Raw genomic sequence first — 26,849 nt, 5'->3', positions numbered from 1 at the left:
ACTTGGGAAGTGAGTGCTGACTCTGAATACATACGTCAAATTATCTTCTCTGAAAAGAAAGACAAAATAAATAAAAGTAAGCCGAGTTAAAGGTTATTTTCCTTGGCAACCCATTCAGAATCACGATGCGTGGTCATGACACAGAAAACACATTTGCTGGGAAGGTTAGCGGTTTCTGTGTGTGGAATAACAACACCAGCCTTAAATCCTTCACTCATCCTTCCACCTGACAACATTTTAAATCACTTTATGTTGCCATTCCACCAATGTTGTCCATATGCTGACATCTCTATTTGGATATGAACGCTGACTCTTCTTATTGTAATTTCAAACTAACTTTTTTTCCATGGAGCAATTAATCATAACTGCAGTAAAAAAAAGAAGCATTTTGACTTAATGATCCCAAAACGTACTTTCTCATGACATGCTGTCATGTTATCATCGTCATAATGTGATACTAAAACATTAGTCTGCTCTATTTGTCACTTACGGTAATGTTTACACCATGTACATTTGCATTCATTCTTTCCTGATTTTGACCTTGCTCTATTTATGAAGTTATTATATCAAATCTGTTTTCAAAGTATGCTGTTCTAATGATTATTACATACATATAGAATCCAGAATCATAACAAAGTTCCCAGAGGAAATAGCCTGTTTTCCAGATCATTATGGTGATGCATCAAATTCGTCATGTTATCACCATGCTATTTTTTACGTGGCAAAACAAATGAGCGTACGATTTTAAAAGGAGATTTCTGGTCTACCGCAATTTCCAATTCACATGTATCGCTGCAAGGTGAAAAGCAATTGTTCTGACATATTTGTGAAATATCCCAGAGGACTGTACTAAACAAATGACTGTCTGTGCCAAAAAGAGTCCATTCAGCCCCTCACACAGATAACATTTTGAATAATGTATGAACAGTAACACTTGGTGGCATAGTTTGTAGATGAACACACACACACACACACACACACACACACACACACACACACACACACACACACACACACACACACACACACTCCTGCACAGGCTGGGGCAGCACATTTGGAATGAATGGTATTCAGATGAATGTGGGATCAGTATGTTAGCAGTACATACCGATGCATACACAAACTAGAATATGAGTGACTTTGATAAGCTCGTTTTAGTATAGACACACAGCATAAAGAGCAGAAACATAACCCTTAATGAATACAGCTTTAGAAAGCAGTTTAGTGTTCTGTGTACAGAGGGCAAACTTATAATATATTTGCATACTTAGATTTGTATAAAACTTTGCATGAACTGTCGCAAAAACTTCTTCAACATTGAAGATTTTCTTGAACTGAATTACATTTCTAGTATTTTTTTTTGTACGATGCAAAAGTTAACTGCGTTATTTCTTTATTCTTTTTTTGAATATACTGCTGATCCATGGTTGATGTTTTTGAGCTGGTTAGGATTCCAGCACCCACCTCCAGATAAACTAAGATGGTCAAATTAAAAATACTTGTCACATACTTTCTCGTTTTAATGAAAATGTTACCCAAGGGATGTTTTTCTTACCAATTAGCTCACCCAAAATAGATGTTCTCCTCTACACATAGAAATAATTTAATAGGGGCTTAGAATATATTGGAATATGATGATGAGTAAGGCATGCATTTGTATGCAAAAAGGACATGTCTAGTGCTTTATTTATGTGGATTTTGAGGATTACATTCATCAAAGAATCAAAAGTATATTTTTTTGTTTCACTTGTTTATATGCCAATATTGTGTTCCTTCAAATGTCAGTCCCAGATCAATATGATGCCATCTCAACACCACAGTTGTCTTTGTGTGGATGTTACAAGATGTCTGGCTATTGAAGAAACACTTTTCCAACAGTTCTGTGATGTTTACCTCCTTGGCAGCTTCTTTTTTTGGTCTTGAAAAAGCACTCAGACACTTTTAAAGTACTGAGGGCTATATTTGTCCTTGCTCCAGCAAAAAAAGTGTGAGCTTATGAGAGGGAAGTTTAACTCACTGTTCAGTATTCGCCTGAGGAAATAGTTAGAGCATATAAACACAGCACTTCTGTGGACTTGTTTTAATGTGGTAGTGATGCAGAACACCTTTAATGTTATTTTCGTTAAAGTAGTAGCCAGTCATGCTGCAAATTCAATGTCAGACTGGCAGCATAGCCTGACCATTCACCTTGCAGTCTCAGTCAGTGTCGGGTCTCTTTTTATTCTATGAGAAAAACCTCTGAAAACACGTTGGAAATAGCATAGAATAGAAAAGAAAAAAGCAGCATCATTACGGTGCGAGGAAGGGCGGTTTGTGTGTCAAGTCATTCCATATAAAACTTCTTAAGGAATCTCAAGAGCAGCTGAGTGAATACTAAAGACCTGACACTGGAGGGAAGGTTTGTCTCTTTTCTCCTTGGGGGGTCAGATACGTTTGATCAGACAGTGCAGGGCGAGAAAGCTGCTGGCATGCTGAGAAACGGCCCTGATTTATAGTAGTGATGACAGCATGGTTTATTGCCTTACCTACAAAGCTATTTGATCTTGTCCTCTGTCATCAGTTCATTCTCTCTTATCTTCTTCTGCGAACGATCCTCTGCCAACCTTTAACCCCCTTTTTTCTTTCCACCATTTTTCCTAATTCTCTATTTCCTGTTGACAGCTTTGTTCATTCATGTCTGCAGATTGATTCAACCAATGCCTCCCTTTTGCCTTTGTGTCACACTCTTCCCTCTTAACAGATTGCAGAAATCAGAAATGACAGCTTTATTATAAAAAAAAAATCGAGGCTGTGAATTGGCCATATCATGTCTTGTGGGGATTGTATTAATAACCCTTCTAAAATTAAATTAGATTGGCTCCCAACTTCTCTTTGAAGGACGAGTATTTCCACGTGAAACTTCAGATGTGATTCACATGTGAGACCACTTTTCCCTCCACATAAGTACTTTCTGGATTTTGTCCCCATTATTGCCATTATTCGTTTACCATCTTTTTTGTACAGGCCCTGTTCCTTCACTGAACACACATTTAAATGCAAACTAGGCGAAATTGCCTTTGTCCTTTCCCAGGAAAGACATTTTAAAATAAAAAGGCAAATTGGAGGAACCATTTTTCTCAATCTGCCCATGGTGAAAGGGTTATTACTGAGATGGATCTAAAATGGTTTATTACAGTAATCTGTATGCCTTTGACAAACAAGATTCGATTTTGTTCTTATTTCGATATTCAATCATCTTGTGAATTACCTTAAACTATGCAAACTTCAGTCTTATTAAGCAAAAAAATTCGGTAAAAACTTCCGGCAGTGCAAAAAATACTGTTTACCATGCATGTTTGTACATTTCCTTTTTTGATTGGTGTAGCCAAATAAATTGCTTCTGCAAAATAAAAAATGTAACGCCTCAGTGTGTATATGCTTTCATCTGGAAATTCAAAACATGCAAGGTCTCCAAGCAGCTGCTTGTCCAAATTACACCCCCACTCAGAGCCACACACTGATTTTCTGGGTCCGTGCCAGAGGAAAGCATGTGTGGCAATGTCAGTTTATCCAGTCCTCAGGCATTACCAGCTGTAGCTCCCTCCAGTTAATGACACAAGGCTGAGATCTTGTTTCAAATATGGGGTTTGAATATTTTCGTAGTTAAACTATCTATTCCAACCCGTGAGAACTGGGTTAAAACACAGACAAATACAAAAGGTTAGCCACAAACAAATATGTAATATATGCATGCTAACCCACACGATAAACGGCACACACACACACACACACACACACATACACACACACACACACACACACACACACACACACACACACACACACACACACACACACACACACACACACACACACACACACACACACACACACACACACGCGTGCACACACACACACACACACACAACTTCAGAAATAACCAGCAAAAAACGTACCTCGTAGGCTGCTAGTCACCTATAGAGGGGCTGATAAACTTTGGCTGCATCTTTTCCCTTAGTTTCCTATAACATCCTGTATTGCTCTGTAGTTCTGTTTAACACTTAAAGCGATTAATAAAACAAGTGTAACACAACACACCGCAGATAGCTCCACCTCTTTTTTTATAAAGTAGAAACCAAACAGGGTTTCCGTTAGCCGGTAATTACCGGTTTTTAGCTGGTAAAATTTATAAAAAACCGGTAAATTCAAAACCTGACGGTCAAATTGTCTGGTAATAATTAGGGAGGCTCCGATCAATCGGCCGCCGGTCATTATCGGCCGATATTCACTCTTAATAGTTTGATCGGTGCTCTCTATAAAGGCCGATCAGGAGAGCTGGATCTGATCGATATGGACATAAACGCGAGTGAAGTGTAACCGGACGCGAGAGAGAGATCAGATCGGCTTCTGAGTCTGACCGAGACACGCAGCTCTGCATAATCACCTGAAGCCCCGCCCTCTGTTTAGCGAGCTGCAGGCGCTGCATGAGAAACTGACGTGCTGTCAGGAGCAACCCAGTCTCACGGCATTTCGTGTTCACCAACACGATTTTTAATCTATTGATTCGTGTTCACCATCACGATTTGCCCCTTTTTTTCGTGTTGTACAGCACGATTTTAAAAGCAATGTATTTCTACTGGTAACGTGTTTCGTGCCTGCAGGCTGCAGCACGTCTTTTTCTCCGGTCGGGTCGTGGAAGACCGGAAGCTGTGTGGTTCATAAAAACATGTTCTTACTCAATATCAAGCCACAGTTATTGCTTTTATTTTAAATCGTATAATTTCGGACTTTTGTTGTCGTCTGTGAGGAAAATAAATGGGGCTCAGAGCCTCAGGATACTGAAATCTATATTTTTTAAATATTTCTTTCCTTCTAATTTGTTATTCTTTTCAAAATAACACACTGTTATTTACTCACCAATAACACACAATTATCCTTGCTTTTATTTATTGGTTTAATTCCATAATCTCGGGCTTTTTTGGTGTCCGTCATGGAACTGAATTTCAAAATAAAAATAACCGGAAACAGACGTAGGCCTATAAGGGACATTTCGAACATCATTGCGATTGTCGACATTTCTGAGTTTAGGATGGCCGAAGACACTACACTACCCATAATCCCCAGCTATCGTTTAGGACTACAGTCCTTACGCAGAGCGTCAAACAGCTGTGTGAAATGGAACGAAACCACGCCAGATTATCCAAAACTGGAATCGAACACCCCCCCAGAACTACACATGCTGGCTATTGTGTTTCGCAAAATGTTCTATGGGACGTCTCTACTGAACGTTTTCGTTTTTCCCACAATTAGAAGTTGCCATTATTAAACACATTGGTGTTATCAAATGTAAAACATATAATTAATAAATGGGTGAAAATCACTTGTGTCCATAATGCGCAGCATTAATATATACCCACATGACAGCTCATTGCTACTTTGTAATTCTACTCCACTACAATTCAGTGGTTAACCTGGTATTTTTACTCCACTGCATTTATTTGAGTTACTTTGCAGATTCTGATTAATTATGTGAAATATATAAACAACCCTTAAATCAGACTTTAGTTACACCTGAGTAAAATTCAGGTAAGGTGATTGTCAAGTGCCAACAATCAGGAGAGATATTTGATAGTTGGTGCTTGAGAAGACTAAACATGTATCTGCAATTGACATGAATGGAAACAAGTAATAAAGTATATTCATTACTCGTTATTCTCTACTAATAGTTAATTAAAGACTGTATATTATGGCTATTTTGCACATCCCTTTCAAGATTTTCAAAGGTTTATTGACATATCATACACAACTACGGTGTAGTTATGCAATGAATGAAAAACTTGCGTCACAGGTTCCTCAACAGTGCATTACAAGACATCTATCAATATGTGTGTACCTCCACCATTAAACTGTCATATTCTGCACATTTCTTATTCTATCTACATACATAAGAGTATAATTAATGTGTATAATATCAGTTAAAATAAGTGCTTCAACATAGTTAACATTGCAGGGAAGCAATATAGTAGACGTTAATTACTTTGTCAGGCTTAATATTAATATTTAATGTTTAAATAAAGGTTAATCCGTTTTTCTGTTTTGCACCTCCTCCTATTAATATCTTTGTACATCCTGCACTAAACTGTTTTATTGTAGAGATCACTTATAGTATCTTCTTGATTTTTTATATTCTATATTTCTATATTTATACTTTCCCCCTATGAAAGTATGTACTCTTAATATTTTTTTAATCAAATATAACACATAAAAACAATAATTCAATAACTTGCTTTAACCACTAGGAGGTGCACACAAGGTACACACAGCCATAATAACGTTGTATTATTAGTGTGTATGTACAACATCTGAAGATGTATAGTTTTATGTATGCTTTCACATCATTTTACAGCATATTGCTATACTATTTCAGACTCAGTATTTACATTCTTACATTCAAAGAAAATCAGTAATATCTTTACAAACTACAGTCCTTTTCTATCAGCTGTGCACCGTTATGGTGTAAATATAACCTATCTATGGATTAGATCAAATGTAAAAGTCAGCCGAATTAGTGTTGATACTGCAAGGAGACGTATTGTGTGAAGAGAAATTGAAGATGTTGTTTAATTGTTGATATATTTATGATCCACGTCAAGTATTCAGTTTCGGCGCCATTTCTTCCAGTTTTTCCAAAGGTCTTCTCATCAGGGCTCTCTAAATAAAGAACTACGGCAGATCTGTAATATGTAATGCAGTCGAACCGTGTATTACAATGCCGTTATGTGATGACTTTCAAAGAGAAAAGCAAGAGCACTCGGAATTAAGTATTATTTTATACTTTTAAAATGTTTTCCGGATTTCATATAATATAAACACCAACTCCCAGCATGCATTGCGGCTAACACATCCAATCAGCGAGCTTAAAACCATAGCTGAGGATCTTGGGTAATCGCCCGAAATGCCTACGTCTGTTTCTGGTTATATTTATTTTGAAATTCAGTTCCTGACGGATGCCAAAAAAGCCCGAGATTATGGAATTAAACCAATAAATAAAAGCAAGGATAATTGTGTGTTATTGGTGAGTAAATAACAGTGTGTTATTTTGAAAAGAATAACAAATTAGAAGGAAAGAAAGATTTAAAAAATATAGATTTCAGTATCCTGAGGCTCTGAGCCCCATTTATTTTCCTCACAGACGACAACAAAAGTCCGAAATTATACGATTTAAAATAAAAGCAATAACTGTGGCTTGATATTGAGTAAGAACATGTTTTTATGAACCACACAGCTTCCGGTCTTCCACGACCCGACCGGAGAAAAAGACGTGCTGCAGCCTGCAGGCACGAAACACGTTACCAGTAGAAATACATTGCTTTTAAAATCGTGCTGTGCAACACGAAAAAAAGGGGCAAATCGTGATGGTGAACACGAATCAATAGATTAAAAATCGTGTTGGTGAACATGAAATGCCGTGAGACTGGGTTGTCAGGAGAGAGAGAGAGGGAGAGGGGAAAAGAGAGGATCCGTTTCTCCCGTGTTATTATTCAAAGTTGATGTAAACTTCTGAATAATGTACGTTATCTACTACAAGTAGTTTGTTTGAATGTAATAATTATGTTGTTTGTTGTTTGTGGAATCATTTATTGAAAAATGAATCTGAATTTTTCGATCTGTTACGTTTATAAACTGAAGCAATATAAAAATGAGCCCCGTGAACTGAGTTTTAAACTGAAGCATATCTGCTCATAGTCCGGTAATTACCTGCTAACGGAAACTCTGCTACACAACTATTATTATTATTATTGAAATATGACCGGTAAGTTTCAAATTAGTCCGGTAAAATAAATTCTGCCCGGACATTTGACCGGCGAGAAAAAATCCTAGCGGAAACCCTGGAACCAAAATACAATGTGGGACAAATGAACAACAGAAAATGAAGACAGTTACACCAGCACGGTCAGAAAAGTGATCAACAGAAAGGATTTCTCTTTACACTTTTGTCACCATGTTTTTACAACCGAATAACAGTCCTAATACATGTCCATCAGTTCCTTAGTAGAAATAACACACTAACAAAAGATTTACTTGTATACTTTACGTTGCTTGTTACACCATTACACACAATTAACATTATGTTGACTATATTTTCTACTCATGACTTCCACTCTCATCAATAAACCTAATGGCAAAAAGTACCCCTCCATGTATTTCTCTGTTAAACAATGCTTTAGCGAAAGGATGAAATAAATTAAAGTTTGTTAAAGTACCTGAAAGGTGATTTAGTTTTGAATTATGCATGAAAAGGCTTGCAACAGCTGTGCAGCTATACAAGAGTTTATGGGACGCTGTTGTGAGTCACATGTTTTGTGATGCTATGGCAGCGCAGTGGAACAAAGGGGTCATTTTATAGTTCAGACATTTTATATTTTAGAAAAGTGGTGATTGCCACTCAAAATTAAAACATGGCTCTCACAGCAGAGTGATAATTGTCTGAATATTGTAAAGCTTGTGTAAGGCAAGCTGAAATGTCAACATTCCAAATATGCTGCACTCTTTGATGTGTTAGAGGTGACTCAGTTAGATGCGTAAATGTCAAATCAAATTATCACACATATCAGAAAACTTGTATTGGCACTCATCTGTGATTGCTTGATTTAAAATGCCTTTGTGGAAAAAAGTTTGGAGGGTTTTTATGACTAACTTTCTATGAGAAGTTGATTAAAAAAATTCAGAAACTGTCTAGTTTATACAAAAATAATTAAAAGAAGATCCTTCCTACATGTATGTTCATTAACTTTCATTGCATAATGGATGATTCAAGTTCCGCTTTCTAATTTCAACCGAATGCAATAACAGCCATGATTAAAATGATCTCCATCAAAATAGGCTTTGATGATCAAGTGCAGTTCTTTAAGCAACTTTAAAAAGCACTTTTTAAACATCTTTTAATTACATTACATTACATTATATTGCATTTAGCTGACGCTTTTATCCAAAGCGACTTACAATAAGTACATTCGACCAGGAAGACACAACCTTGAAGAAAACAGAATCATATAAGTACATCAGGTTTCATAGAGCCAAGCATTTCAAGTGCTACTCAACTGGCTATAGATAAGCCAGTCCTTTATTAGTATATAAGTGCTCTGTTAGCAGTTCTTTGTTAGTAATTCTATCGCTCGAGGTGGAGTCGAAAGAGATGAGTTTTCAGTCTGCGCCGGAAGATGTGCAGGCTTTCTGCTGTCCTGATGTCAATGGGGAGCTCATTCCACCATTTTGGAGCCAGGAAGCAAACCCACGTGTTTTTGCTGATGGGAACTTGGGTCCCCCTCGCAGCGAGGGTGCAGCGAGTCGTTAGGCTGATGCAGAGCGTAGTGCACACGCTGGAGTGTACAGTTTAACCATATCCTGGATGTAGGAAGGGCCAGATCCATTCGCAGCATGGCATGCAAGTACCAGTGTCTTGAAGTGAATTCTAGCAGTTACCGGAAGCCAGTGAAGGGAGCGGAGGAGCGGAGTGGTGTGGGAAGATTTAGGAAGGTTGAAGACCAGACGAGCCGCTGCATTCTGAATGAGCTGCAGAGGTCGGATGGCACATGCAGGTAGACCAGCCAGGAGGGAGTTGTAGTCTAGGCGTGAGATGACGAGAGCCTGGACCAGAACCTGCGTGGCTTTCTGGGTCAGCTGGGGACGTATCCTCCTGATGTTGTAAAGCATGTATCTACAGCAACGGGTTGTAGCAGCGATGTTTGCAGTGAAGGACAGGTTGTTATATAGGATCACACCCAGATTCCTTGCAGTCTGGGTCGGGGAAACAACAGAGGTGCCGATGTTGATAGTCAGGTCAAGAGTGGGACAATCTTTTCCCGGAAGGAAAAGCAGTTCAGTCTTGTCAAGGTTGAGTTTTAGGTGATGAGCTGACATCCACTGAGAGATGTCAGCTAGACAATCAGAGATGCGTGCGACGACCTGGGTCTCTGAGCGGGGAAAGGACAGAATTAATTGGGTGTCGTCAGCGTAGCAGTGGTATGAAAAACCATGCGGGCTAATGACAGATCCGAGCGAGTTTGTGTACAGGGAGAAGAGGAGGGGACCAAGAACAGAGCCCTGAGGGACCCCTGTAATGTTAATTGACAAGGGTCGGACTCGGACCCTCTCCAAGTTTGTTGTTGTAGGTACGGTCTTTGAGGTATGAGGTGAGGAGGGAAAGTGCAGAGCCTGAAACTCCAAGTTCTTGGAGAGTGCGAAGGAGGATCTGATGGTTCACCGTGTCGAATGCAGCAGACAGGTCCAAAAGGATGATGACAGAGAAGAGGGATGCTGCTTTGGCAGTGTGCAGTTCCTCAGTGACAGCAATGAGAGCAGTTTCTGTGGAGTGACCTGCCTTGAAAACAGACTGGTGCGGATCCAGAAGGTTGTTCTGATGGAGATAGCAGGAGAGTTGTTTAAAGACAGCACGTTCAAGTGTTTTAGACAGGAACGGGAGGAGAGAGACAGGCCTGTAGTTTATAACATCAGACGGGTTGAGAGTGGGTTTCTTTAGGAGAGGGTTTACTCTTGCCTCCTTGAGACTGTTTGGAAAGTGACCAGAAGTTAGAGAAGTGTTGATGAAATGGGTGAGAAACGGTAGAATATCAGGAGCGATAGTCTGAAGGAGGTTTGAAGGAATAGGGTCCAGAGGACAGGTGGTAGGGCGGGCAGAGGTAATGAGGGTAAGAACCTCAGTTGGCGAGAGAGGGGAAAAGGAGGTTAGTGTGCGGGTGGAAGGAGGGTCTGGTGACCCAGCGGTGAGTAGAGGTTAGTCAGAAAAAGAAGAGCGAATATCATCAACCTTTTTTCAAAGTGGTTAACAAAGTCGCTTGACAGAAGTGAGGAGGGGGGAGGGGCTTTGGGGGGGTCCAGGAGGGTGGAGAAGATGCAAAATATTTTTTTGGGATTGGAATAGGAAGATTGGATCTTATCTTGAAAGAAAGTGCTTTTTGCCTGAGAGATCGAAGCAGAGAAAGAGGAGAGGAGAGCCTGATAGGTTTGGAGGTCGTCGCGGTGTTTGGATTTCCACCGTCTCCGCTCTGCTGCCCTAAGGACGGTTCTATTAGCATGCAGTGCGTCATTTAGCCAGGGAGCAGGAGGGGACTGACGAGCCTGCCGAGATGTGAGAGGACAGAGAGAGTCCAGAGAGGATGAGAGAGTAGAGAGGAGAGTTTCTGCAGCAGAGTTTGGAGGTAGGAGTTGGAACGAGTCAGAGGAAGGGAGGGCTGAGAGCACCGATGAGGCAAAGGTAGAGGGGGAGAGAGAAAGGAGGTTACGGCGGACAGGTGCAGGATGAGAAGAGATTAGTTTGTTATGTTTGGAAAGGGGTAGAGAGAATGAAATGAAGAAGTGATCAGATGTGTGGAGCGGGTTTACAGAGAGGTTAGTGATACAAAATGTTATCAGTTAGTCTTAAAGGTCCCATGTCATGCTTTTCCTGTTATTACCCGTCCCCTTGTGTGTTATGTAGCTTTATATGCATGTAAACAGTCTGCAGAGTCACAAACCCTCAAAGTACACCCTGTAGCGAGTAAAACTCTAACACAGAAAATACCTGTCTATGCTGCCCCAGAACGCCTCGTTGGGAATTTCTCTTTTTCCATTGTGTTTCCACTTCTTGGGTATAGTGACGTATTTCGGGTATAGTGCGCGGAGCCGTTACGTTTGGACCAATCAGCGGACTTCCTCACACACACACACACACTCTGCGGGACGTTGCGAGGCTGGCTGCTGCGAGGAGCGGGACACTGTGAGCTGGCTCACATGGTGTGGGATCGGCGAGACAGCGAGACACCGCGGAACTCAGCCTGGGCACACACACACACAAACTCCCAGCCAGGCTGCGTGCGTGTGTGTGTGTTCGGGCTGGGTTTCGCTGTGTCTCGCTGTCTCGCAGACGGCCACTGGGCTCAAAGGGAGGAGCTCCAACAAGCCGTTTAGGACAGAGAGTGAATACACATACTATACAGAGATGCTGTATGAGAAACCATGCACTGTGAGTTTGGAAAATTGCACAATATAAATGTATTTTAGTATACCTCAACAATGGAATTATGATCAGTAGAAATGTCCATGACATGGGACCTTTAATTAAATCATCACATAAATGCATCTTTTTGTGGTCGAAACGCATAAAAGCAAGTTTATAAAAAATGCTGCAAAAATGAACTAGCAAGCCTTTTAAAATAACTAGAAGAAAAGTAGTCGCAATCATTTTGTTAAATAAGGCTGTAGCCTCAAGGTTGAACTCAAACACAAACTGTCTTAACCGTGATTTATGTGCGTCTACCTTCATTGCATAATGCAGTGATTGAAATGAAACACAAGCCCACACACACAAAGCATTTGATAATGAACAATCCAGACCAACAAGTTATCCGTTTAACGTGTTAAAGGAACCCTTAAATGAGAATCTTCTTTTGTTCTTTCCCCATGGCCCACAGTCCTTTTAATAATGGAAAACACTGGAAAGAAGGAACACTATTAGTTTTTTAAGTCTCATCGGGCTGTAATTGAAAATTATATGCTGCATTTGCCATAACCCCTCGCATACACACATTTAATCATGGTCATTTCAGTCAGACAACTCACGTGTTTCTTAATATGTTTATTAGAAGCAGCATATAGTTTAAGTTTGGCGTCTAGGCTCGGGTCTCATCACTCCACAGATGTACATAGAACATTGAGTGATGATTAGATAACTCTCCCACGAGCCTAAAGGTGGATGCTGGGGTGGAAGCTGGGGTGGAAGCTGGGGTGGTGGTGGGGCAGGCGAGCAGCAGCAACATGAAACACAGCAGTGGCAGCAGCATTAGCGAGGCAGAGGCAGGAAGACCTGGCAGCTTAAATAGAGCGGCAAGTTAAGGACAATGTGTTTGGTTGGTTGTAAGAGGGACGAGACGCACCACGTGTTGTTCGAGTTGACTGCCTGAACTAGCTCGCAGGCTTCGCCCCATATTGTATTTCATTTTTAAATATGGGTGCTTACTGATAGAGACACATGTCTTATCAGTCTTATTATGGGGATATTTTCGACATGGATGCTTCAGCTGCCACTCTCAAGCCCTTTGATGCTCTGATAATTATAACACTCATCACTGTAAGCCCTTCGCTAAGGGTGGATGGCCCTCTCTCCCTCTCTGTAAGCAATGATAGACCCGTTTTTTTCATTTAATTATAAAGGCCATTCCTGTTTTTTAACCCCCTTACTTCTTTTCTTTCAATGCAGGTCCCTTGAGAGTTTCCCCTCATTATGCAGCATGTTATTCCAAGCAGGGGCACAGGGAATAACATAGCTGCATTATCTAATACAACATGTATCCTGAGTGCAATTTAAATGTTTAATTTAATGATTTTTCCCTTCCAGTTATCCTGATTGAAGTTGATTCATCTGCCTTACATGTGGTATACTTTATTTATAATGAATGTTTAATATTTGTGCTTCTTGGTGTGTAGGATTCTTTGTTTATTATCGTTTTTGATACTAATAAATGAACATAACCAGGCTCTACAGTATACCATGGACTTTCTGCATAAGCTGTGCTCCAAGATCCTCTACTTAGGGTTTTTTAAATGTATCACACATTTAAAGACTTGGGGAGAGCCTGCTTTCCAGTCGGCAGAACCTAAGCATTGGGATAGTGTACAGACTATAGAAAGAAGGTATTCAGACTCTGTTGACCAAAGAAACCCAGCTGATCAAACAGGCATTTAGATAGAAAGTGGTATGCTATGTTTTAATTTGTGTTTAGTCAGGTACCATCAATATTCCGTTTTTCAGATTTTTGTATGCACTTGATTAGATTTGATTGTGAAGCATTATACAGGTTGCTGTATAAATGAATTCTGTTTGCTTTCTGGTGACATTAACTTTACATCTCAGTAAAGTTAACACTACCAAAAGCTTAGAAGATAAAGTGAAGGTTTGGGTGGTGAACAAGGCAAAACCTAATGTCACGAAGCTAAACCGAGAGGGAACAAAAACAACAGGACTTCTACAAACAACTTGACGAGGGGATGAAGTGCAGATGGAAAGATGGAGAAGCCCAGGTGAGAGGAATGAGGAAATTAGGCAGTGCTGTGGGAGCAGGGAAGGACTAACGAGGCTGATACAGAGCAGGTGTGAAGATGGGCGAACGAGGAAAAACAACACGGGAACTGGAACACTCAGTGGATCGCAGATCATCTTCATTGCAGTTTACTGAGTAACACTTCTTGTTAACTGTTTCTTTTTTTAACAGAGCTGTGATATAAATGTGTTGTTTCGTTAGCTGTTAGCTCTCTCAGCCAAACAAAGGAGTGAGGAGCCAGCAGTCGACGATGGTGTGAACAGTCAATAAAAATACCTTATTTTTAACTTATGAATCAACACAACAACACATTTATACAATACAAAGAACATAAATCATAGTCCACAACTCATTCCAGCCTAATAAAAAGTATAGCTTTCTGGAACAAATGCAAGCTTTAAGCTATAAATGTATACAACTGTATTATAGAGTACAGTATATGGGTACTATATGGATTCTGACATCCCAACACAAACAGCATGTCATTGCAAAACATGTCGAAGCTGTTTTACATGCGCATATGTGAGCACTTAAATGTTAATTCATCAAAAGTGTGCCACTTACACATTCTATCAGGAGGCAAATCAATGTGTTGAGATGAGAAGATGAGGCGTGAAGCCATTAGAGCGGAATTAAAGGAACAGCCTGATTATGGTGTCGCCTGCGTAATGAAGCGCACGACTCATCTCACAATCAGGGAGAAGGTTACTTTGAATGTACTTAAGAGACTGCTTCTCTGTGTCTTCCTCTCCAGGTAATGTGTTCGTGGTGAGTTTGGCCTTTGCCGACCTTGTGGTAGCTTTCTACCCCTACCCCATGGTTCTCTATGCTCTCTTCCACGATGGATGGTCAGTGGGGAACACACAATGCATGGTAAGATCACATTAGTATCAGCATGTTTCCATTCACTACCAATACAAAGCAAGTAAACCTTATACCAGCGGTGTCCAAATCCTTTTTCACGAGGGCCACATACAGAAATATATATACGAAGGTCTGGGACGCTCACTAGAGGTATATCGCCTCATAAGTTCAGTTAAAAGTTGGACAAATCAATCCAATGAAGGTAAATAATTCTTGATGCCTGAAAATGCTGTACATCCCAGCTCTCCATAGGGTTTTATTTATTTTGTTAGCAGCTCATCCAAGCTTCAGGTTGCTTATACACTGAACAAAAATATAAACGCAACACTTTTGTTTTTGCTCCCATTTTTCATGAGATGAACTCAAAGATCTAAAACATTTTCTATATACACAAAATAACCATTTATCTCAAATATTGTTCACAAATCTGAAAAAATATGTGATAGTGAGCACTTCTCATTTGCCGAGATAATCCATCCCACCTCACAGATGTGGCATATCAAGATGCTGATTAGACAGCATGATTATTGCACAGGTGTGCCTTAGGCTGGCCACAATAAAAGGCCACTCTGAAACGTGCATTTTTGCTTTATTGGGGGGATCTGGGGGGGTCCGAAAACCAGTCAGTATAGGTGTGAGGGTTAGGGTAATGTTGTGAATCGAGTGGCCTTTGTTCGTCGTCCATAACATACGCCTGCCCATACCATAACCCAGTGACCACCAACTGGCGGCCCGCGGGCCACACCCGGCCCATCAGACATTCTCATCCGGCCCGCACGACGGGGGTGACTGTGGCGTTGGCGGAGTGTTTACTGCGTTCGCCCTCCACCCATTTCTTTGTTTACAACGTCTCGTGAGTAAGGTGCAGTACCGGAGTCCAACAGAGAGGCAGCAGCTGCGGGACAGTAGACTGCCTACTGCGAAACCTTCCCTCCCCTGAAGAAGAAGTGATCCTTCGTTGTGAAGAGTCTGGTTAATGCGCTCCGCACCACAGCAGTAGCCCCGCTGCGACAGAGTCCAACAGAGATGCTGGAGCTGCGGGACAGTAGCCTAGAAGCAGGGTTGGGTTGTAACGGAATACATAACGGCATTACGTAATCAGAATACACAAATCAAGTAGGCTAACTGTATTCAGCTGGCGTTACATTTGAAAAATGAGTAATCTGATTACAGTTACTTTCGTAAACCTGAAGTGAATACATTTTGGAATACTTATTGGAATTATTGGTGGAAAAGTTTCCTCACAAAATGTAATATTCATTACCGGCAGAACTGTGTGCACACTGCACAGCGCTGCAGCATGTATGTGAGTGAGAGAGAGATGCAGCGCCAGGGTGTCTGTGAGGCTCCGCCCCCGCACGCAGATGAGCGAGAGAGATCTCTTTTAAAATATATTGAAAGTTAGAAACGGAGATGGTTAGATAAAATGTGCGTTTATTTAGCATTTCTTTATTGTCGAAATGATGACATTTATAACGGGATCAAATCAAAGTGAATGGCCTGCTGCTGCTGAATGCATGGGGCAAGTGACTGAAACAAGTTTTAAAAGTTGTTACATCGTTTCAGATAATAAATAATAATGATAATTCATTCTATTTAGGGGCGCCTTTCAAAGCACCCAAGGACACCTTACAATTCATAACATATTCCAAGGAAAGGTTTTAAGACAGTACAAAGAATGCAGTCCGGGTGATGTTTTTTATGTGGGGTGCAGATGAGAGAGCTGTCCAGAATGACACCAAGATGTTGTGTTTGAGTTCTTGATAAGCCATGAAAACAGTAAAATAAGTGTCTCCTGTGCACCAAAACATACCCATCTGTTATGGAAAAAGAAAGTATTCCAAAAGTAATATGAATACTATTTATAAAATTCTGGGCTATATAAAAATCGCTGGCCCGCGATAGTGTCTATTGGTTACATTTCGGCCCTTGGACAAATGTAGTTGGTGATCCCTGCCCACCACCACCATGGGCCACTCGATTCACAACATTACCCTAACCCTAACCCTAGCCCTAAAATGTTTTAGATCTTTGAGTTCATCTCATGAAAAATGAGAGCAAAAACAAAAGTGTTTTGCGTTTATATTTTTGTTCAGTGTAAAAACAATAAATATGAAGGGTATATTTCAAGGTTGTCATGTAAATGTGTTATTGGGCTTTTTTCTTAGATTTGTTAGAAAATGTTTTCAACTTTAATTGACTGAATTTATTTGAAAATTGGGCTTCTTAACACTCACTATAACACACAGTTTGGACACCACTGCCTTATACACTGACACCTTTCTCTCTTTCCAGGTCAGCGGGTTCGTTATGGGGCTGAGTGTCATTGGCTCCATTTTCAACATCACTGGGATTGCAGTGAACAGATACTGCTACATCTGTCACTCATTCTCCTACAGTCGGCTGTACAGCTATCGCAACACTCTGCTGTGTGTTGCCTTAATTTGGGTTCTCACAGTCGTGGCCATAATCCCAAACTTGTTCGTCGGCTCCCTGCGCTACGACCCGAGGGTTTACTCCTGCACCTTCGACCAGAATGTCAGCAGCTCCTACACAGTGGCCGTGGTGGTGGTTCACTTCTTGGTTCCCATTGCAGTGGTTACATTCTGTTATCTACGCATCTGGGTACTTGTGATTCAGGTCAGTCTAATGCTTCTCTCTGTGGTTATTCGTGTCTTTGCACCCAGATAGAACGTTTTATGGTTTCAATATCAGGTCTAAAACCAACACACTCAGGGACAGTTTCATTCCAGAGGCCTTAAGACTGTTAAACACCTGAACTTTGAAAGAACATCCATACAATTAATCTGTTTGCAACTCACACATTATTTATCTAATATATCATATTCCAATTACTTGTATATAGACCCTTCTTGCACTATTTCTATTCTATTATAATTGTATTTACTTGCACTACTTATCTGTTGTATTGTGTACACACTGTAAGATTTTCATTGACATATCTACACTGTAGCTATGTACAAATGACAATAAAAGCCTTGAATCAAACAGGTGTAAGAAAACACACCCTTGGGCCAAACAATGATACAAGGTTTCAGTTCCAAATTGGACTGAAACATAGGCTGCGGCCACACGAGGACTAAAACGGTCGTTTGCGTTACTGTTTAGTGTCATATAGACCGTTCGGCCACACGAGGACGACTGAATACGGCACTAAACGACTGAGGAAACAATAACGGGTCCCAAAGTGGATAGAAAGGCATACGCAACGCTCTGGGGGGTCCAACGGCTCCGTGTGTACGCCCTATACGATCATTTTCTGATAATGATGAGGCAATAGCCCCGCCTCTCTCCACCTCTGCTGCTCACCCCCGCGTCAAAGTAAACTGCACACTGAATTCAGATTATTTATCTTTCTCTCCATATGGACCTAAACGCGAGTGAAGTGTAATCTGACAGGACGGAGACACGCAGCTCTGCTCACCTGCAGTTCCTCCCGCTGCAGCAAAACACACACTTCAAGTCAGATCATCACCCTTAGCTATTTTAATTACCTCTCAAACTACCTAAACTAGTTATAAATATGTTTATTTTTACTGTCGGCCGGGTCACTCATTACTGGATCAGCTGCTGCATGAGACAGACACTGACGCTGTCCAAAGAGAGGGAGGAAAAAGAGAGGCTCCGTGTATTTTATTATTATAATATATAGAGTCGTTATTCATTTATTTTAAAGCTCAATAAATAACAAAGAAGACCTTTGACCAGCACTTTTATAATTTTGTCGGAAGATTTAAACTTTAATATACGTTAACTGGCGAAAAACTCTGCCCGGTTCCCTCGGCCCCCACCGCGGAGAATAAACAGAAGGGCAACCATGACAACCATGCTTCTTCGCTGCTTTTGTGGAGGAAGTTACAGCGCCACGTACAGGCTCCTGCATATGTACTGCAGCTTCTCCAGCGGTTGGAGCTAAACGGAGCGGTCTCGTGTGGGCAGACACTATCCGGATAACTATTGCGTGTGGACGGAAGCTTGTTTGCGATTGCGTTTGCGTTAATCCTATGCGTTTAGCCGTCTTCGTCCTCGTGTGGCCGCAGCCATAGTCAAATACGGTGGTCACTCCCAGGCAGGCCCGGTTCCAGAACAAAATGACTCAGGGTGCATCTGAGAGAGAGGGTGCAGTGGTAAAGTGCTATTTTTATAAGGCACTTTTTTAAATATACCTGGGCAGGCTCTGTTTTACCGAGGTCCTCTGGCACATGCGGGCCGCTGAGGGGTGGCGGTGTTTGGGGCAACGAAGACCGCTGCGGCTGCTCCGCCTCCGTGGGCGAGGCGGGCAAAGCCGGCGAGTCGGGCGTTATTGTCCACGACTAGTGCTGCGTACCGGCAAGCCGAACCGGTACTGGACTTGTAAAAAGTTTCGTTTCAAGTCCGGTTAAAACCGGAACGTCGGGAACCGGTACTTGGACTCGCAAAAAAACTAGCACTTACGTATATTCTGGTGTCTGTGGTTATTTAAACATTCCCTGATAAACGTTATTCAGCGTCAATAAATGAGTGCTAATCCCAGTGTGCTCAGTGTACAACATCACATGTCATTTCACCTTCGATTCACGGTTTGAAAACGTAGCATTTCGCCACATGCTAATGCTAACCGGAAGTGAATACTTTTCAGAATAAAAGTATTTAGTAAATAGTGTGAACTTCCGGTTTTTTCAGAATAAAACTGATTTAAATTAAATAGTGTATTTAATTCAAAATTGATTTTAATTTCTAACAGTATACTGTACACAGAAAATACATGGTGTACAGACAGTACAGTACACTCTGATTGTTCAGTCACTACAGTGTATACTGTATAGTAGGTGTTTAACAGTGTAATGCGTATAGTCTACTCTACACTCTACCTTTCAGCAACGTTTTAGGGATTTAGGCTCAGTCAGCTCAGGGACTGTTCGGTTACTTTAGTTTGGTAAATGAAATAAATGTTTGAACTTTGTAGTAGTTCACTGTAGTTGCTGTCATAAGTCATTTGTAGACTAAGTGGCAAAAAGTGTTTTTTTTACATTTATACTTTGTAGAGAAATGTAGACACAAGTTGGAAGGGAGCACAATAAACCTGACGAGTTTGAATTTGAGTTGATTATTGTTAATTTTCAATTGATAATTAGCTCACAATAAGTTCACTTTAGTTACTCACACAACTTGACACAAGACATGGGTTCAGGTCCGGACTTATAAGTCCGGACCTGAACCTGAACCTCTGGACTTGAGTCCGGACCTGAACCTGAATGTGAGTCCAGGTACGCAGCACTATCCACGACAGTGGCCGCGGGTAACGTAATGTCCCCATGATCTGAACTGTTATTACCTGCAGTAGATGCAGTGTTACTGCTGGCGATAAGGGCTGGTTGTTTTAACCATTTTCTGATGTCCATCACTGACACTGATAGCTTTGTAAGAACCTTGCAGATGACGAACGCGCAGCGGCACAGGTCACACGCACCTGACATAATAACGTTACTTACCGTTTAAATTAGGGATGCACGATATTGGTTTTTTGAAACCGATACCGATAACTTCCTGCTTCTCAAGACCGATACCGATAATAAAAAAAAAAATTACGCCACTAATTATTTTAACGCGATTAACGCATGTGTATTTTTTTTACCTTGGCCGCCCCGTAGTTTCAGAGCGCATCGAGTTTAAAATACCATCTACAAGCTGATGCTGACAGCGCCGCTCCTGCTGCCCGCTTGTGGCAGACCACACTTCCACGCTCACCGGCAGGCACCGACTGGCGATCTGGAGGACCGGGAGGGTGTGTGTATGTGTGGTCCGAGCGAGCGAGAGAGAGACCTTACGTGCATTGTTGTTGTTAGCATCTGGTGCTAGCTAGCTGCGCTAACGGATATAAGGAGCTGTTTAAATGAAAACAGAGGAGCGACATTTCGCCACAACTGCGCCGAGCACTTGACTTTATGCAGGAAGCCAGACAGTGGGACATTGTACGAAAAGTCAGCACACTCAGCAACATGATTGCAGCGTCCAGGCAGCTCCGGTTCGAGCATATGCCTTGAGTTGCACATAGCTCCAACGCGCGCGTGCAGACACACACACACACACACACACATACACACACTTTCTATTGTATTATTGTCTTCGTACGCTTTTAACACACCATCGTAGCGATGGCGATGTTTCAGGTGACTGATCAGGTCGAAGTATTAGGGAGCGCTGGATTTGTGAAGAACTCCCCTCTTCCTAAACCACTAATACCACAGTACTGGCAAAACGGGAGGAGCCGAGTGAAAAACAAGCACGCCTCATCCCAATCCACCCACACCGCAGTATTTTTTCTTTTTTTTTACCCAAAAAATATATTGTATATTATCGGGGCTATTAATACTGTTATCGGGTTTAACGGGATGACGTCATAATTCCTAATATCTAATAATTATCGTGCATCCCTAGTTTAAATTGACCAAATAAATGCAGCAATGTTATTTAACCACAATTCCAATTTATTTTATTTCAACTAAATTCTTCTTCTTAATATTCTTCTTCTTATTATTACTATTATTATTATTATTATTAATTAAGGGTGCATAACGACTCAACTGAGGGTGCAATGCACCCTTATGCACCCCCGTAGAACCGGGCCTGCTCCCAGGTTTAAAATGTTGACCTTTAATTATTGACCCTCTACTGTTTGAGTAAATACTGAACAAAATTAATCATACCATCATAGACATCCTTAATGCCATATAACAGGAGTTGAGCAAAGTGATTAGCTGGGATATCATGATTGAGAAGCACATAGATTAGATTTGGCAGACCTCTGGAGTAATATCTCAAAGTCAAAGTCAACTTTATTGTCAATCTTTCAGTTTGTGTGTACAGACAGAGGGATCGAAATACCGTTTCCCACAATCCCGAATACAAAAATACAAATATATATAAAGATATGTAGCAAAATGTGTATATACCTTTATGTACACAATCAACAGACACATGACACATTAAGACATACATAAAAGCACAACAATCAATATACAAACAGTCAGTTCAATATCTTTGGGAAATGTACATTAGTGCAACATTGTCCATAGCAGCGTATCTGTTTGAGTTCAAGACAGTATTTTTGTATGACTGTAACAAAGAGAGACAGAGAATGGTAGCCTTTCATTAACAGTCCAATTCCTATCTTGTATGTTTTCACCAGGTGCGACGCAGAGTGAAATCAGAGGAGAGTCCTCGCATCAGACCGAGTGACGTGCGGAATTTCATCACCATGTTTGTGGTCTTCGTGCTGTTTGCCATCTGCTGGGCTCCACTTAACCTGATTGGCTTGGCGGTGGCCATCGATCCGTCTCGTGTGGTTCCCCGGATCCCAGAATGGCTTTTTGTGGTCAGCTACTTCATGGCCTACTTTAACAGTTGTCTGAATGCCATCATCTATGGCTTACTCAACCGGAATTTCAGGAACGAGTACAAACGCATTGTCACGTCAAACTGGGTGGTTCGGCTCTTTGTGACAGAGACTTCGCGAGGCGCCACGGAAGGCAGGAGCGTGAGGAGCAAGCAGTCGCCGCCTCAACCGATCAACAACAACGACTCTGTCAGAGATCGGTCAAACAAAGAATGACATCTAAATCTATGAGCCTGTTAAATGGTAATCCTGTTTTTATGTGACATCCAGTCAGTGGTGCAGCTAAAGTGTCACAGATGAAACTGACATACATACCGTAGCTTAGTTTCAGTTAAATTACATTGATCAGAATAAAGTGCAGGGTAACTTGTCAAAAAGTGTTTCAATCATCAAAAGTATTGGAGAATCATGTAATGATTTATTTTTGCATTTCACTCAACAACTTTGCTAAAGTGCGAAACAGGGTTGAGTTTCCACAACAAAGTATTAACAGATGAAACATTTTAAAGATGCTGCTTTGTCCTGGTTGAATAGAGCCAAGCATTGCAGTTTCATTGTACTCGTACACCTCAAAACAATATGAATGGTACATTAATAATTCACAAATATGTAACATCCTTTATTGTCTGCTGGTGTGGACCCGGGGTAACCACTGGTAAACATGTACTACTGTTTAGTAACTTCAAAAGCCTCAAATAACTTGCCTCAAATGAATGCTAGAGTTGTAGAAGAGGAGATGATGTCTTTGTGTACATAATCAGTATGATGTGGTGACCGTAATGTAACGTTTTTGCACTGAAATAAATGAAAAACACAAAGTTAGTAATGAACATAAAACATAATTCAGGAAATTAGCAACAAGTCATGCACAAAGCTAGAACCACACAATATAAGATGTGCCAATTAACATGGCTGTTTTTAGTTTTCAGTTCCAAAACAAATGTGGAGGAAACCCACATATCTGCTGCTGCTGTATCAATTGCTTCTACAAATACTGCACAACTGCTTTGGTTTGAAAATTAAAATGTACCATTTAATGAAATGTAACTGGGAGCTGCATGTAAATACTCACCTCGTAGTATTTTTGTATGTGTCAAAAAAAATTCGGAAAAGAATACCCATCTTTTTCCCTGAAGGCTTCATTTGATATTACAATAAATTAATTTCTCTAATGTTTTTCCCCCAAAATATTACAATAAGTCACAATTACATTATATTGACTCCTAATTGTCTAATGTTCTGCTATATCAGTGCAATATGAGTTTATAAAGAGCACAAAAACATCTCAACATATTTCATCATGTGTAGTTAAAGCCACATGTAGCTTGTAGCGTTACACAATAAATACAAATATTTAAAAAAGAATAAATTGTGATAAAAACTACACAACTGTGAAGATAGGGCTATTAGAACAAAGGAATATACAATACATATATATTCAGTCTTAACCTATTCATTTACTATTTAATTTAGAGAATATCAGTGGTGGTATGAAAGTACATTTCCTCAAGTACTGTGCTGAAATTGATTTATTAGGTATTTTTAATGAAGGGCTTTAAGTTTATTTTAATGCTAATACGCTTTGTAGTATCACATACAGTTAGTACTTCTTTCCGCACTGTAGAAAACCCACAGTGCTGTCTTTACACAGCGAGAGCTCAACTCCATACACTGATGGCAACATATTAACAACATCGTAGAACTATTCCCATGAATAGCCAAGTAGGCCTACTACAGCATGCATTTTAGTATGTGCACAAGAACACTTTGCTATGCAATTTGAAACAAAGTGGTCCTGATTCAACATCAGTTGTAACTAAAACTCATATCCAGTGGAAAATAGTCCTTCACCTTACTATATTTATTTATTTGACTGATTCAGTGTGAAATGATGCTGCACATCAGGCACACTAAAGGACTGAAATACACAGCAAGTTCAGGATGATCTCCTGCCTTCTTTGTTTGAAAAGCTCCAGCACCTTGAAAAAGGAAAGCTGGTAAAAACATTTACTGAATGTGCAGCGAGTTATAAAGGAGGTCGCTCTGGCTACTGCATCATGCTGTATGCAGAATGTGATAAATTATTTGTCTTTATTCTGAAGTACTTATGCAACATTTTAGCTTTTCATTTCATAGGTAATGTGTTTTCGTAGTTAATAAAACAAACCTTGTTCATCACGGCCACATTTTGATGCTTTTAACGTGGAAAAAACAACAAAAAGAGCACAGCTAGGGATGTATTGTGGAGTTGTACTGTCACTTGGTTGTAAATAAACTGACAGAAGAGTGACATGCATTGCCTCTCAACTGAACAGTGCGCTGAAAGATGTAAATTGTTGAGAAGTTACTGCTCATATCTGTATTTCCATCTCAGGGTGCCTACTGAACATGTTGTCGTGCAACACCGTTTTTTTTTTTACTGACATTTCAAATTTGTATTACTGTCAGTGTGGTATTTAACTGTGGTATATTGTCATGGAGATGTCTTTGGAATTGTAATATATGTGTCTGAAGCTCAATAACCTAACAGATTAACAGTGTATTACCGTTTAATGCTCTCTTTTTCAACTGCAAAGTGCTTCAAAAACAACCTCTTGCTTAATGGGAATGTACGTTGCTTTACCACAAACATTTGTATTCCAGTGTGGCTTGATTAAATCAACTTATAATTGCAAATTATAGTCTGAATAATACTTTTTTATAATTGAATCATAAGTATATTACTTTCATTAGAACCTACAAAAAATATATACAAATATCATATACATTTAAAAAAACAAACAAATGAAGTTCCTCACAATAATAAAAATGCTTGGGGTTGAATTTTTCACATTTGAAATGATAACACGTCTGTGTGTTCTTATACAGGGTACACATGTGCAAAGCCATAGATCAACAATGGTAACACATGGAGAGTTTGAATTGAAAGAAAAATATGAATATTTGGAAGCACCTATTTGACCCTTGCGGTGCAGAGGAGGGCAAGGGTACATATAGAGTATTTGCTAAAGATATAAGAATGAGATAATTATAAAGATTTAGTTAACTCTATGGCGACACAATGCTGTCCTCATAAGGAAAGGTGAGAAGGTCACTCGGGAAGTGTGAGTTGTGTCCAGGTTACTGCAGTGTAGAAAGAGCTTAAAGGGAGGGAATGCTCATGACACGCATTTTTAAATAATTATCATCCGATAAAACAGACCAGTCTCTGCCAGTCTTTTTTTTTTTTTTTAATCCGATGACGTTATCAGTGATTTTAAACTGATTAATTACCGAAATAACATCAACCCTGTGGGCGGCGCCATTTTACCGGAAGTGACGTAAACTATGCCTTTGGTGTCGAGGACAAATTGATGTTCATGTTGTTTACTCTCGTTACTCTCTCAATTCTATAGAAATATGCCTCATTGTATCGCTAAACATTGCCACAATACGGATAGGAACAATCCACGGAATGCTCGGTTCCATCTATTGCCAAAAGGTAAGCGTAGGAAGTACGTTCGGAGGCAGTGGCTAGCGAAATGTGCTCGGCCCGAACCGAAAGATCCACAGGCGCATGTATGCAGCGAACATTTATTATGATAAACATAAAATGGGATTTATTAAACAACCATTACTTAATGGAGATGCAGTGCCATCGGTCTTTCTGGTGTCATCTCCGACCAGGACACCAGTTCGGCCAGTTGAGAAATCGCCCTCTGCAAGTGTGAAGCGACGGAGGACCAGAAGTAGTGCTAGGAGTCAGAATAAGGTATGTTATGGCGCATTTCCATTGCAGCGGGTAGCCCCGTTTAAAGCAAAACTTAAAGGTCTCCTATCACAGTGGTTTTCAAATGGGGGTACGCTGACCCCTATGGGTACGTTGGAGTACTGCAGGGGGTACCTGAGATTTATTTTATGTTAATGGAAAACAACATAAGTAATGCATTTACACAAACTGCTAATAGTAGATGAACTACTTTATTCAAAGGCTTACAGTAACGCTGAATAATAAAATGGGAACAATAAACGGGGTGCTCTCCCTCTCCTGACAGTCAGTCTCGTGCAGCTCGCTGAACCTGTAATAAGTGACCCGACAGTAAAAAATACATATATGTATAACTAGTTTAGCTAGTTCCAGAGTAGATAAACTAGCTAAGTGTGTTAGGTCTAACTCTTAGTGTATTTTGGTCCGCTCACCGGTCCGTCACAGCGACGGAGCTGTGATCATGCAGAGCTGCGTGTTCTCCGTCAGCAGCAGCTGATCTGATCTCTCGCTCGAGTCCAGTTATACTTCACTCGCGTTTATGTCCAAATCTATCAGATCTAGCTAGTTCTAGTTAATCATATGACTGCCTGCTTATCAAAGGACAACTAAACAATAAGCGTTGCTTGGAAACGGCGTGTGGCCGCAAAGTATAGCGCAACATAGTGCCACAATCATAAATCTATCGATTACATTTATGATTCGAAAATTATAAAAGTAGGGTAGACATGTGGAGATTATCCGACTGAACAAAACGTGATCCGTCTCT

The 26,849-nt window shown here is 40.5% G+C and overlaps 1 protein-coding gene across 1 annotated transcript in view; it reads left to right on the top strand.

Annotated features, from left to right (window-relative positions):
- The window catches only part of mtnr1bb (melatonin receptor 1Bb), a 69,507-nt gene extending 44,520 nt beyond the window's left edge, over positions 1–24,987 (top strand). The window contains exons 2-4 of the mRNA XM_034099830.2: positions 14,830–14,948; positions 17,235–17,579; positions 22,129–24,987. Coding sequence (XP_033955721.1) covers positions 14,830–14,948; positions 17,235–17,579; positions 22,129–22,551 — 887 coding nt within the window. The 3' untranslated portion in view covers positions 22,552–24,987. The remainder of the gene's footprint in view (positions 1–14,829; positions 14,949–17,234; positions 17,580–22,128) is intronic.
- The last annotated feature ends 1,862 nt before the right edge of the window (positions 24,988–26,849 follow it).

This window comes from Pseudochaenichthys georgianus, chromosome 14 (assembly GCF_902827115.2).
Source record: "Pseudochaenichthys georgianus chromosome 14, fPseGeo1.2, whole genome shotgun sequence".
In the NCBI taxonomy this organism is placed as follows: Eukaryota; Metazoa; Chordata; class Actinopteri; order Perciformes; family Channichthyidae; genus Pseudochaenichthys; species Pseudochaenichthys georgianus.
Note: the sequence above shows the minus strand (reverse complement) of the source record. Positions and strands in the feature narration are given on the sequence as shown.